Source organism: Aquila chrysaetos, chromosome 8 (genome assembly GCF_900496995.4).
Source record: "Aquila chrysaetos chrysaetos chromosome 8, bAquChr1.4, whole genome shotgun sequence".
In the NCBI taxonomy this organism is placed as follows: Eukaryota; Metazoa; Chordata; class Aves; order Accipitriformes; family Accipitridae; genus Aquila; species Aquila chrysaetos.
Genome location: NC_044011.1, coordinates 45,576,041 through 45,590,458, shown reverse-complemented (window position 1 = coordinate 45,590,458; position 14,418 = coordinate 45,576,041). Strand labels below are relative to the sequence as shown.

At 49.5% G+C, this 14,418-nt stretch overlaps 2 protein-coding genes across 2 annotated transcripts in view; one reads left to right on the top strand and one right to left on the bottom strand.

Moving 5' to 3' along the window:
• The window catches only part of KCNJ5 (potassium inwardly rectifying channel subfamily J member 5), an 80,303-nt gene that overhangs the window by 65,547 nt on the left and 338 nt on the right, over window positions 1–14,418 (top strand). The window lies entirely within an intron of this gene.
• The window catches only part of ARHGAP32 (Rho GTPase activating protein 32), a 188,203-nt gene continuing 174,876 nt past the window's right edge, over window positions 1,092–14,418 (bottom strand). The window contains 7 exon segments of the mRNA XM_030021349.2: window positions 1,092–5,863; window positions 5,865–6,226; window positions 7,153–8,063; window positions 8,728–9,585; window positions 10,168–10,242; window positions 11,240–11,385; window positions 12,175–12,376. Coding sequence (XP_029877209.1) covers window positions 3,967–5,863; window positions 5,865–6,226; window positions 7,153–8,063; window positions 8,728–9,585; window positions 10,168–10,242; window positions 11,240–11,385; window positions 12,175–12,376 — 4,451 coding nt within the window. The 3' untranslated portion in view covers window positions 1,092–3,966.

Here is a 14,418-nt window from a genome sequence, read left to right as displayed (position 1 = left end):
TTTTCAAGTTGGTTTTGGTTTTGTGTAGCAACTTACTACCACTGTGCAATCCTTACTGACCCCCCCCCTCAAACGATGAGCATAAAATGAGGATCTCTGGAAAGACATAGGCACAAAGTTGTGGGTGTTTTGTCATATATGCATATAGATTTCACCTGATAAGACTCTTTAAAAATCAGAAATTAATGCTTTACTTAAGACTTTGTAGGGGCTAGGTCCTCATTACGGACCTAATGTCTGCACTCCCCCTTTGCCAGGGAAGGTCTCCTACGGGTTGCACGTTCCACTCCAAAGCAGAGGTGAAAATCCAGAATTGGAGTATGCCATTGGACCCTAACTCTTGCATGCACTAGGGAGAAACTCAGCTGAAAACTTAGGAAGTGGCAATTCAAGATGCAGATAGCTTGTGGCAAGTATAAGGGGATTATTTAAGAACATAGCTGCTTGTCATCTTGCTGGAGAGACGGTTAGGCAATAAATTCCTTAATCTGAGCAGAACTAGACTCGCAATAGAGTATTATTTGCGTTGCCGTCCCCTCGCTCTCTCCCATTTTTCTGCTAGGACGCTAAGAACTGAACTAAGAACCAACTTACCTCCAGATCATCCACCTTACTTAGACATCTGGTGTAACCTCCCCTCCTTCCTCTGATGCACAATGCCTTTTTTAATCTGAGCTACGATTTCTGGAAAGATACAGCTGGATGTTTTGCCTTTATTGTGAATCAATTAATCAGGATGTAGAACTCTTTCTAAGGACCATCAGATTAACCACAGTGCAAGAGCAGAACTGCATAGTTCACTATATGGCTTTGCGTGGCGTGGATGCGGGGACGACCGCTGAATCGTGCTAGATGTTTAAGCTATGGGCAGCAGCAACACCAAAAGAAAGGTGCTCATCTGTGTTACTGTCTGGGAAAAGCTGGTGCCTTAACCTTGGTGGGGTTTGGTTGTGGGTTTTTTGTGTTGGTTGGGTTTTTTTTGTTTTTTTTTTTTTTTTTTTTTTTTTTTTTTTTTTGTACTTGTGGCTCAACACTGGTGTACAGAAGTTAGTTTGGGTTCTCTGAGAGCTTCCAGCCCTTGAAGTACACGCTGATGTGGCTGTGTGCAGAGGGATGGGAGGACGCTGGGTATTAAGTTTTCTGCTGTGTGTCTTTTTGTAACGGAGACCTTCTCGTTCTCAAGAGGAAGGCTGTTTGTAGCAGCCACCTGGGTGTATGGGTGTGCACTTCTAGAAGCTCTTTTTGAAAGGTGCTGAAAGCTTTTGTTTCCTATGGGACGAGAGGGCGCTTAGCACCTGGCACTTCGTACAATGCAGTGAGCTGAAGAGCCCAGGCTCAGGCAGTAGTAGCACAAGACTGTAAGGACCAGAAGTTGTCCAGGGATGGCACTTGATCTCTAGAGGGAGACAGTGGCTTTGAGCAGGAAAATCCAGAGAGGCGTTCGCAATTAGTGGGGGCTGGGTTCGGCCCCCTCGTAGTAGAAGGATAGTCCTGGTTAACGTAAGGCCAAAATGGAGGTTAGGAGAGTTGCTGCGGGGGGCAGGAGTGGGGAGTTAAGGCTTTCATGGAGAGAGAGGTTTGACCTACAGCTCTCATTACCTGAATCCCAAATAGCCTGAACCAAACGCGTTGTCCCTGCTTCAACTGGAGACCTTGGCAGGTAACTGGCAGCTGTGGGGAGACTGTGCTACAACGGTTGAGGACTGGTACTAGTCCTAACGCAGTACACGCCTCTAGCGGGAGAGCACATACTTAAACTGGACTCCCTTGGCGAGCTTGCACCGAGGAATCTGGACAGGTCAGCCTTTCCTAGGGAGTTAGCTAGCAATGTAGACAGGGTGGCTCACCTAATGGCCCCTTTCTTTTATGTACTTCTTTTCTTGTTAGTTTTCCTTAAAAGAAAACATTACAAAAAGCATTCCCTCACCAAAAACCAACCCCTCTACCTGGTAATTACTCACAAGGAGATTGTGGTAACCTGGATCACAGTGCTGCTTTTTTTTCCTCTCTTTTTTTTATGACTGCCAGATTTATTTCCGTAACATGTAAGAACAACTCTTCTAAACAAAATGCTTGAAACAACAGCGTTGCACAGTAAAAGAGGACCATAAGGAAGTGTTACTGAAACAGCCCCAGACAAGGCTACAAGATTAGAAGAAGCAAACAGCTAAAGACGAGTTAGCTACTAGAAGCAGATTTTCCGTATGACTTAAAAGCCCCAAAATAGCCATGAAACTTTTGTTCAAAAAAACTATCTAAGGTCCCTTTAACTTTCACAGCTGTGTGCTAACAGCAGGACCTCCAGGTTTTTAATAAAACATTGGAGATTTAAAACAGGTAGAGAAGTTCTTCAACCACACGGAACAGGAATGGCCTTGGAATTTATCAGCGAACATTTAAAAACTCCTAAATCTCAAGTATTGCTTGCAAGCCCCGTCTGACGAAATGGATGTGCTTTATTTATAAGGTGGGGTTGTAGCGCGTCCTGGGAAGAAGTCTGAGAGGCTGCACGCGAGATGCTGCCTGGCTTCTTTTACAATACAGAAAGCTTTTAAATACCTTAGGACAATGTTATTAGTGTATTATAGAGTGCACTGGCCTTCTGTCCCTACTGCTAACTGACTACTGGTAGGAGCTACGCTTGCGATACGGGAGGCAATGCTATTTCACAGCGCACAGACGGCACGTAACTACTCTGTATGTGCCACAACTTCACAGGGATCCCCTTGCCAATACAGAACTTAAAGGTTACAGAAAGCCGTGTCCTGTAGACCTTCAGTTTAAGGTCAATAGGAGCATTCCCTGATCTAAGAGCTGCAGGATCTGGCCCAGGGCAAACAGCTGGTCATGCAGATAACTCGGCACTTACACAGTTATTCCCAGCCGATAAGTTGGGCTCCAATTTACAAGCTGGACATAATGCTATAGAGATGATTTTTTTTAAATTATTTTTATAGTATTTTTTTTGTAGAGAGATGATACTGTCTGGCCAGCCACAACGTGGTATTGAATCGTCTGGACTGTAGATAGCCTAGCAGTAAAGAGGTATTGGCATGAAATGGGTGTGCTGTTCCCAACTGTGTGTGTATGGTTTGGTGTATTTTTGCGTTTTACTGCTTTTGGTATGAGAAATGCAAACCTGCCCTACTTGGCTTCCATAGCTGGCCTCTGCTTTATAATAGAGAAATTTAAAGTAATTTGATTTCTTGTAGTCAGAAGCAGCTTGTTAAGCAAGCAATTTAAGAAGCGCGTTGTATTTTGAACTTGCTTCAGAGCCTGCTCCACGGGCTTGAAGTCAAAACAGGCTCCCACCCACTTCAAAGCAATTGAAGTGGATCCACTATGCCTAAGCAGTAATTTCCAAGGGAGAGGCAGGACCTCGGCATTCATCAAGAAGAAAATACTTGGGAAGTCTTTCCCCCCTGCCCAGCTTTTAGCCCGCTCTTGCTGCGTAACCTCAGAGGGGGCAGAACAGTGGTTCTTCCGAGGGATGTCAGAGACCCTTTCTTGGAAGCTAGCAGTGGGAAGGGCAACTTACTACACACGGGGCTCACAGGGAGAACAGCTGAATGCACAGTCCGTCATGCGCAGGACCACGGAGGTGTGGCGAGGAAGCGGTGGTAACTGCCAATGTCAAATCTGGGGAAGGAAAAACTCTTCCTTCCCGCCCCCTGCCCCAACAGCATCTCTTTCAGCTCTTCCCGGCCTCTCTGGCAACAACTGCGTGCCAAACAGCCTGCCCTATCGTTCCAGTTGTCTCAAAACTACATGAAAAAGCTATATCTCTACTACATAAAAACAGTGAGTGGTGGGCTGGTAGGGGTGGGGCTGAAGGTGGGTTTGCTTTGCTCATCGGGGCAGGGTTGGGTTTGTTTTTTTTTTTTTTTTCCATCACTGAAAAAATAAAACAGTCCGCTGTCCAGCAGAGGCTGCTTAGACTCTATCCCTCCTTCCCCCCGCACCAGCTCACTCGACGTGGACCTCCGTTTCAGGCCTCTGCAAACACAGCTCCGTCGGGAGGAAGGCTCCCTGGCCGAGGGCCGTGGCGTAAGTTCTACTGTGCACGTGGGTGAAACTGGGGGGCACAAACCCCCCTCCTCCAACATAGCCCCCTCTTTGGTGCTGAGGCATGGTATGGTAATCCTCCAAATTATCATACTGGGACACCACAGTCATAGTGCTTTGGCGTTTCCCAAGGGTTTGGTATGGGTAGAGGAGGGCAGAGTCCCTCTCCATGGTTTCGGGGTGCTGCATTCTGAGGCTGTGGCTCCGTTCGGGCTTGGGCGGTGGTGCCATGGGAGAGGCGGCGTGCTCCTCGTCTTTATAGCAGTCTCTGGAGTGTTTCTCCATGGATGTGGTGGTGGGCCTGGCTCGAGACCTCTCCAAATCCGGCCTGTCCTCTGCCAACCTCACCTCCTTGTGGTTCAGTCTCAGGGTCTCCTGGTTCGCCGGGATGTACTTGCTGCCCGAGTGCTGGTAACCGAGGGGCTCGGAGGGCTCCGGGCCACCTTTGGGCCTGTAGTCGGGATAAGGGGGCCCGTTTTTGGATTCGGAAGGCTGCCTGTGGCTGGCTTCCTGCTGCAAGTGCGTCCTGTGTTCGTTTGCGTTGCAGCCCGGCTCGTGCAGCTTCCTATTCCGGACGCTGCTCTGCTTCTGGGGAAGGGACGGCTTCTCCGACTGCCCGTTCCCGTAGGCGCCGTGGTAGTGGGCTCTGTCCAGCTCTGGCTCGGGGTGCTGCATGTAGTAACGTTCGTCCCCCTCGGGCGTAGCTGCTTTGGCCGGGTACCTCCCCTCCTTCCCCTCTGCCACCGTGAGGAGGCCAGTTTTCCCGGGATCTGATTTGCTGCGCAAGTGAATCACATCCAGCCCTCCCAGTTCCTCCTGCAGCAGCGGGGCCACGTTATCGTACTGGGACATCACGGGCCCTTTCACTTTCTGGCGCGTGCGGCTCTCCCGGCGAATAGACTGCATGCGGTACTTCTCCATGTCCTCGAGGTCCCACGACATGTACGTGTGCTTGATGTCCGGCGCAGGAGGCACGTCTCTGCTGATGAAGCTGTGCTCTTTGCCTGCTAGGTGGCTGATGAGGCCACCCCGGGGGTAGGCAGACAAGCTGGGATAGCGGTACAGGCCCTTGCTTTGCAGCCGGGAGGCGTACGGTGCAAAGTCTCGGCCGGGGAGGGGGTGGAAAGGTCTGACCCGCACAGTGCTGTAGGGGTCCAGGTCGTAAAGGCTCCCGTCAGCGGTGGTGTAGTAAGAGGATCCGGAAGAGCTGGAATAAGGACTGTACCGGTAATGTACCCGCCCGTTCTCAAAGTAAGGCTGCAGCTGAGTTACGTGGTAGTCGGAGTGGGGCTGGTATGGCTTGTACTGATAGAGGGGCCGCGGGCAGTACACCGGCTCGTCATCCGGAGGTACCTCGGTCCGTGAAATGGGAACGGAGCGGATAGCAGAGGCAGCGGGGGTGGGGACGTGCAGCGACTGAACCCTTCGGATAGTGGGGTAGGGTGGAGCGTCCTCAGCGTAGCTGGTGTTACGCAGGCCCGTTGGGCTCACGGAGGACACGAACTCTGTCCGGCTGCGAGGCTTGGAGTGGAGAGCCGAGGTGCTCTTCCCCTGGGTCGCGTAGGTGTTGTAGCGAGTGCCCGCAGAAGTGGGCGTCTCTGACCGAGGAGGATAGGCTTGGTGCTGGTCGGGCTTGCTGTGGTAGGAGATGTGAGGAGGAACGCTCTCGGGCCTGTACTGATGGATGGAAGCCAGCTTGTGGTGCAGGTAGCCGTCTGGCCCGGAGGGCTCGGGGATGCTCTCTGGCTTGGGATGCGGCACGTACACGGACTGCAGGGAAGCGTGCTTGGGGGGGGGGCGGCGGCGGTGGTGGCGGCAGCAGGGCTTCCTCCACGGAGGAAGCCAGCATGGAGGAAGACAGGAAGGTGTGATAATTGGAGTTGTTGACGGTGTCCGTGTTGTTGGAGTGCATGGCAGCAGCGATTTTGCTCTCCAGCGTTCTCACAGGTGGGACGGGGGGTGTAAAGCCATAGGAGGAGTGAGTAGGGACAGACTCGGACCGCAGGTGCAGCGGGGGAGCCCTCGTAGTCTCCCGAGGCTTTTCCAAATGGCCCTGGTGGCCCGTGGGCACAGAAGAGGAGCAGCGGGTGGTAGAACTGCTTTCTGAGACAAAAACAGGAGCAGGCTCAGGTGGCTTTTCAGGTGCGGTTGCACCCCAAACCTATAGGGAAGAAACCAGTAGCAGTTAGAGGCAAGCGTCTTTCCTCCCTATTCTGTAGTTAAAATATCACAGATGCTCATACGGCTTAGTTCAATTTAAGTTTTTCCTGTGCCTGTTTTTTTTGCTGTGGAGAGCTAGTGCTGCTTGCTGTAGGAGAGGAGATGTCTAGCTTCCCTTTCTCAGCAAGGGCAGCGCGGTGTCTCTGGGAGATTTCAGGACACAAATGGCGCTCTCTGCAAATGTCAAACTAGGGAAAGGGGAGGACGTGGCTGTCCCTTTATAGCAACAGGTTAAAACTTTTACACGGTTGCCACAGTGTTTTGTTAGGTGGTCTGGCTTATAAATGTACTGGTCTTAATGAAAATGTACCTGGATATAAACTCCTCACGCCCTGGTGAGCAGATCAAGTAGTGTAATACAGCAGAAATCCCTTCCTTAAATGTGGGTATGGTGCTTAAGACAGGCTGCAGGCACGCATGCTTCATGGGCAGCAGGTAGTTTGGATTTCTGAGTGAACGCTTCCATGTCTAACTCACACCAGCAATCTGACCTGCTTTGTTAGAGAGGATGTTGGAAGAGGATACTGTCAGCCTCGGCGAAGAGAAGGTGCAAAATTCTCACTTGTTTCTGAGCGCTTCTAAACTAGCATTCCCTGTATCAGTCACCCCAGCAGATACTTTTTTTTTTTTTCCCCCCTTAAAACCAAGGAGAGCAGCTCTATCGGGATGTTCCCTTGTATTAGGAAATTCTCCGCCGCTTTCCTGTAAGGCTGCATCTGTGTCGTACACACGTAGCTTCCGGTAACCTGTGCATTCCCTGCCTCTTGCCATTTGGATTTAGACCGACTCTCCCGAAGCTCAGCCTCCTACAATTACAGGTTAGCTGCGCACGGACACCGCGCAAGGCCGGGGGACGCGCCCACGTACCTGACTGGAACTACTCGATGCTTTTGCGGAGGCCGCTGGCACTTGTCCCATTGCTGACTGGTGGTCCTGCCTCTGCGAGGGGGCTGGCTGGCCGGCTGCGAGCGTGCGCTGCGCAGCTGTAACGGCGACGTCTGCCTGAGTCGTGGCTGGCCCTGCTGGCCCGCGGTTAGGCTCAGCTGCTGTTGTCTGGATGGTGGTTAAATACGGCATTGAAGCCAGGGGGGTGCTTTTCTCCCCGGCAGTTACGACAGGAGGAGACTGAAGTTTGTCATCGGGTGTGCAGATAGGAATGTGGTGCTTGTCCCCAGACACGCATGCGCGGAGGTGGGCCTTATCTACGGACAAGTCTGTTGTGGGTGGTTCCCAGTCAGGCAGTGCAGGTGGAGTATGGTGGTGTGTGTGCTCCCAGTCTCCAGCATGGGAGGGGAAGTGATCTTTGTCCCCCGCTTTACCGGGATGGAAGCTGGACTGCTCCTGCTCCGCATCTCTGCTATCGGGCATGTCCCCAGGCATGCCAGTGTGGAGAGGTGGGGGGTCCCGGTTTCCAGGTGCACCTGGTGGGTGGTTCTGCTCCCCGGGTGTGCTGCTACCTTGGAAATCCTGCTCTACTGGTGCACCAGTCTGGAAGTGAAGTCGGTTCTCGGGCAGACCAGTGTACAGGTGGAGCTTGTCTGGAGCACCAGCAGAGAGATGGAGCTTTTCTAGAGCTGTGCCAGCTTCAGTCTCTCCGTAATTTGTGCTTTCAGAATGAGCATCTCCTGGCCTTTTCTGAGACTGAGCAGATGCTTGCTGTGCGGACTCGGCTAACGCTAGGGCTAGCATGCGCGCTGCATTTTTCGGAGGAGGAGGAGGGATAAGAGACACAGAACTGACGGGAACAGGATCCTGGGGGGAGTCGAGGGCAACTGCTCCTAATGGGGGGAAAATTGAGAGAGAGAGTGATTTTATGTTACCCAATAAGGAGAGTGACCTAACCTTAATGACTATTATAAAAAAATAGATGCTCTCCACGCTTTCACAGTGGCAGTTCCTTCTGATGTGAAACACTCTATCTTCTGTCTCACATGCAAACGCTGTTCAATAGCACAGCAGTTCATCACAAAAAGGAAAAAACACAAGAGATTGTCTAAAGGCTCCTCTTGCATTTCTAGAGAGGTAGGAAGTAGGTAGCAGAGAAAGAGATACCCTTACACAATTTTGATCATAAGGTTTTAGGCGAAAAGGTCCCTTCTTCAAGTGTTGGCAGATTTTTAATTTAAAAAAGAAAAGTCTTAGATGGCCTGTTGGCTGAAATGATTTAGAAGGACATGCTATAGATTTTCACGTATGACAGGATGGGGGGGGGGGGGGGGGGGGGGAAGTGGTATACAAAGTATTATGGAAAATTATCTGAGATTTGTGCGATGTAGGGAGAAAGCAAAGGTTAAGACCTTACTGATCTGCACAGCCCTGCAAGACACTTGTGATCAGAACTGACGGGCAATCCCCTCTCCTAAAAGGCACGCAGAGGAGGATGTTTTTGAGAGCAGGTCCCCTTTGGAACTTAAAGAAAGAATGGAGGAAAATGCACTGTACCTGGCTGTGTGTGTCCAGTGGGTACAGTCTTATTCTGACTGCTTGACATTGGTCTCTCCCCTTCTTCTGGCAACTCGGGTTTGCCAGCAGCCACTAGCTGGGCATGCTGTAGCTCTTGGTGGGTTCCTTCCCCTGCTCCTGTTTCACTGTTTTTCAGGGGCAAGGACATCTGGGTTGGGGACCTGTTTGTGATTTCAGTGATGCCAATCCCTTTGCTCCAGCTGGAAGCAGAGGCGTTTCTGGATGCGATGGGCACTCCTCCAGTCGCTTCTGACACGTGGCTGGGCAGCGTGAAGGAGACGGGTTCTGATGTAGTCAGCGGTGGAGATTTGATGGGCTTTCGCCCCACCTTGGGTGAAAAGGCATGGGGTTTGCAGGCCTTCTCTTCGGTTGGGCTCAGGTCCAGAGTAAAGAAGGGGCTCATCTTCTCTTGGAAAGGGGAGACTGGCTCAGAGCTCGTGGCACTGCCTGGTGTCTGGGACTGGCTGCCTGATTCTAAATCCTTCTTTACTAGGCTTGGCTTCTCCTTATTTATGCCGACTGACTCCAGCAGGGAGGTACTGCTCTCCAGGCACTCGGACTCTGCTTGGGGTGGGCTGCACTGAAAAGACATTGGGTCAAAATCCAGGCTGGCGACTCCGATATCTGGTGGGCTCAGGTCAACGTCTTCAGCAGATCGAGGAGAAATCAGGGCAGGAACGTGGATGAGCCCCTCGTCCCCATCGCTGTCGTTGTCGTGGGGAAGGTTGTCGTAAGAATTGCAGCGATTCATGTTTCCTAAGAGCTCTCCGTTGAAGGAAGCAGACAACGCATCACTGCTGGACCTCGGTCTTCTGGGTCGAAACAGTTTAGATTCACCTAGGAATGAGTAGATATGTACGGGTTAGTGTCAAAATCTTACTGTCTAGGAGTACACGATGGTTCGGTGGTGTTCTTAAAGTAGTCTTAAGGCAGCGTGCAAGATGCTCACCTGGTGAACTCTAAACACAAAAGAAATGCAGCTAGCAGTAACTGTCTGTTACGTTTGCTCAAACTCTTTTACAGCAGTTGTCAGGTTTGATCTAAGCTGTGTGCAAAAGTAAAACTGGTTTAAGCGTGTTCTACACTTAAGGCTTTCTGCGAAAGCGTTTTCCTTCCCAGTGCCGTCTTTTCCACCTTAGAATAGAAAGGGGAGAGGGCACGGAACGAATGTTAGCGGTACCGGCTACGCAAAAGCAAGAGGTTTGCTTTTTTTACCTTAGAAGGAAAATAAAGACCCGATGAGCATTTCCCTGCGATACCCATCTGTGTTGGGCAGCAGTAAGCTGCTTTGTTAATTAGCAAGTCCAGCTTTTACTGGAGGGGTGGAAAATCTGCCCTGTTGAATATCTGCAGTCAGTAATGCCAAACTGCCTCTTTTAATCCACACACATGAAAAGCACAGGTACTGTTTTGTCTTACCATCAACAGCATGCAGAGAGGTAAGCGATTCTTCGCTTTTAGCCGAGCGAAGAGTCCCACTGTCTCCTCGTCCACCTAGGGAAATGCAACCGGGACAGTGAAAAGCTGAATTGTAAAAGCGGTTTATATTTAGCTATGTAACGGTGGCAGGAAACACACAAATGGGTTTCTAGCACCAGTACTACTGTCTTGAGAGTAAAAGTTCTCTCACAAGAGAGTAAATCAATTTTTGAGAGTCATTTTACAGACTGGGGAAATGTAACCTACCAAAATGGTAACTTGCTGCAGATGACAGGCTGGGAAACAACTCCCCGCATCATCCTGCTACAGATTCTGCCTGGATTTACCTGTGATAATTGGTTGGCTCCTGCCAGCAAACAAAACCCCTTAAAAATGGGGAATAAAGTAACATTTGCACAACTTGTTTTATGAGCGCTGAACAGGTACGACTTCAGAGCTCCAAGGAGACAGTCTTAAAGGACATTCATATAATGTCTTTGAAAATGGCACCGGGGAGAAGACGGGATAAAAGGCCTCACTGGCCCACGTTTAGGGATTTGTGGTGTGTTTTACCGCAAAAACATATTGTTGCTCTCTTTAAATTTGGAAAGAGACAGTAAACTATACACGGAAAGGGCCGAGACTTCAGTCCACATACAGTGGATGTGGCTACAAAAGGTTGTTGGATGCCTTCTCTAGTTACAGTGGTACAGCTTTCGGGGTGAATGTGTTTGTGGCAAAGCGTCTCTACGTAGTTAAATTGTGTGTCTTTTGAGAGCAGCAAAGGGAGCCAGAACTGTATTCTTACTTCACAGTAAGAGTGTCAGAAGAAACTATTCTGAGACTTATTAGAGCGGTGTCTTTCAAAAGCTACTCTGAGAAAAGCGTTAGAGGTGGGTGCTCTAGCAGGTTTGGCTCTCGAGCTAACGCGGGATCCATTTAGGAAAGACGGCAGTTAACTGAAGGTGTTATGCACGGCTTGAACGCTAGAAGGAGATAAAAGCACACTTTAAACGTGAAATCTGCATTGCTGAAAACCCCAGTTTTTTGGAAGCTGGATTTGCGCCCTTACCTGCCAGGGCTATGGCTTTCATTTCCGAGGGCTCACTGGGATTGCGCTGTAGTTTGCGTTTGGACACAGATGATGATTTTCCCAGGTTGAAGAAGGAACGCCAACTGCCAACTGGCGATTTCTTCATCTTGCTGGGCGGTCTTTTTCTGGAGCGAGAAAATAGAGCAAATTGTGTTGGAGGGGGAAGCTGCGTTTAGTTCCTGCTGCCGGTTGTTGGTTATTAGCACTATCTGGTTTCTGCTGAAACAAAGCTTAGAAACTTGGTCTCTTTTAAATAGCTGAGGATGTTTTCATTCTTACAGCCCAGCCCTAAGGTCTTGCTAGGTAAATTCCACCAAACTACGGAAAGCGGGTGCAATGCAGGTGAGCAAAGGCTCCGTACGTGTACAGTACAGCAGCTAAGGGATGGCTTTCATTTAGCTGGCAGATGCACCAGTTCTCTGAGGAACTGTGCAGCCATAAAAGGTATTGAAAAGCATCTCTCACTCATGCTGTAAAATCACACTCGCCTCCTCCCACTGCCATATTTAGTGTCATCAAGTCTGTCCAACTGCTCCACTTCGAGGGGAACCGGGATTTGTTACAGGCACTTAGTCCTGAAATCTAGAAAACCCCAACGTTTCCAGGTGTTCATCCTGTTTACGTTTCTGTATGCATGACTAGTACAGGTATCTATATGCATCACATACGACACGGCTTTATACATTTAATGATAACCCTGCTAAAAAGGAGGGAGTGGCACAGAAGTTACATGGCTAAGCTAAGTCCACCAGACAACTGATGTAAGCCGAATCCTCAGAGAGTCCAAAGCAGGTGGAAAACTGGCTGCAATACTTTACATAGGACTAGCGTAAGTCAGTATCGGCAAGTTTTTGCTGTAATCAAAAAAAAAAACCCCAGTTACGACACATGCTGGAAAGCAAACTTGTCTCTACCTTTCAGATGGAAAGTCTATGACCGTGTGGAATTTCCCCTGTAAAGCTGCAGGGCCTTCTCCCACTTCTATGTATTTGCTGTCTGCCACGATGGGAGAGTTGATCTGGGCTTGTGTCCGTGCCTGTGCCTCCTCCAGCGTGAGCAGCTTTGTGGAAGGAGAGGACACCAACAGAGACTTGGGCCGTGATAAAGAACTGTGCCCTGTAAGGGAAAACCACAGGCAACAGGGAAAATCAGAAAACAGCAGTGCAGAGATCAAAGCTCGGGGTCTGTGTGTCTAGGGAGGTGCTGTATTTTTCTAAATCTTTGTTATCCCAGCCACTAGAAGATGTGGTCAAAGTAACCATTCCATCAGAGGTATGTTTATGATAAAAAAAAAAAAAAAAAATTCTCATCACTGAGAGCAGCTTAGTGTATTTTAAAAAGACAAAAAAAAAAAAGAAAGGCGGAGGGAAGCAGGTAGGTTAGAAACCTTCACTGACATACTTTACTTAAGCTTCATCTGTATGCAAAAGCCTGTGAAGAAAAGGATGGTTTTTCTTCCTACAAAGCTTGGCTTCAGTCCTTCCCGGGTTCCACCTCCGGGCGCAACAGGAAATGCCACGTGCGACTGAAGTTGCCACGAACTAACGTACAGGTGGACATAGGGGACAGAATCTAGCTGTGTGTCTTGCCTTTGGCCTTTTTACAGCTTGTGCTTGTTTTTGGAGACGAACATGTAAATTTTTGTAAAAGTGGTTGCTGTTGCCTCCTGCTGCTAGGGTCTGTTAAGTCAGCTTGCAGCGTAGAGGAGACTGCTACAGAGGAGCCCAAGGAGCCTGTTGTAAAAGCAGCTGTCTTTTGTTTGCCCTTGCTTATTGTGCGAGCGTTTATATGGTTATTCTCGCGGGAGTTAAGGGGTGTGGGGGGGACGTATGTCATCCCATCAACACCCTGGTTGGTTCCATTCCTACTGCTATCCCTTCAGCGTCACAGCCCTCGGGTGCGGTCTCGTGCGTGTTTGCCAGCCGTAAATGCTATTGCGGGTGAAGTTTGGCTTCCAGCTGCCTTTGCAATAGCCTTACCTGGAATGGCTTAAAGCAGGCTTGGGAATGCCACTTTCACCTCTTAGGGGTGGGTACAGGCAGGAAGACGCGCTCAAAAACAGCGGCTCTTGGAAGCACCGGAGAGGATGCTGCCTTGCTGTAGCGCAGCAGTATTCCTGCGCTTAGCTGCTAGGCTGTGAAATAGCCCGACCCTTCTCCCTGCCAGTTTTGTGTCAAAGCACACTGAATGCAGAATGACCAAGTCATTAAACAATTAGCCGAATTTACATGGTCCATTCTAAGCCTGGATAATCATTTGGCTTGGATTCTTAGCATGCTTATCTTCCCCTGGCAGAGTGCAGCCTGCTGTGGGCTATTACTGTTCAGCCAAGCTAACCTCTGGCTCCTATTGACTTAAAATTGCCTTCCAGCAGGAGCAAAAGCTGGACTTCGAGCAACTCGGCTATCCTAAGTAGTAGGTAGGGCTTGTTTAAAAGTGGGGAGCAGCAAATATACTGGAAAAACAGCTATCTATCTGTACTGCGCAGGTGGTGGTAACTGCACTGACTGTGCACATGTCATATAGGAAGGGCAGGGTTATCAGAGCAGATGGTACACACTTAATGCTGCTTAGGAGTAGTAATGGCTTGTGGTATCCACGTTTGTTGATCTAACAGAGAGAGTAAACTTTCCTCCTGCTGCAACTCTGCTTGTTTTCAGTGGAACAGGTATACTTAATGGTCTCAGCAGCTACTCAAGGGAATTTGTAGGTTCCAAGGCTGACTGATGTTTCGAGCGCTCCAGGGTTGGCCACAAATGTGTCGCTGCAGTTCGTTCCTCATCCTAAAGCCACAAATCGGCAACACGAGCAGAGAACTGGGCAATAGCTGTAGGGCCGAGGCAGACTGAGCCAGGTGGCTGGATGGCCCTGCTAATTAAGCCAAACAGACTATGCAGAAGAAATAACCAGGAGAGCAGATGTCAAAATATTCCCTGTTAAGAGCAAGACTAAGTTTCTTAGTGTCAACATTACTGAGTACAGAGAGCTTTCTTTTGAATCAGTTCATTTCTATTTACGTTCCAAGGTGCTGATAAGGGTAGACAGATCACGCGTTGTGTTGTACTGGAAGAGCGCTCAAATGAATAAGCATGCAGGAGCATCGATGGTGACGGTTTTAAAAAGAAGGGGCGACAAAGATTTAAGAGATTCCTTACAAT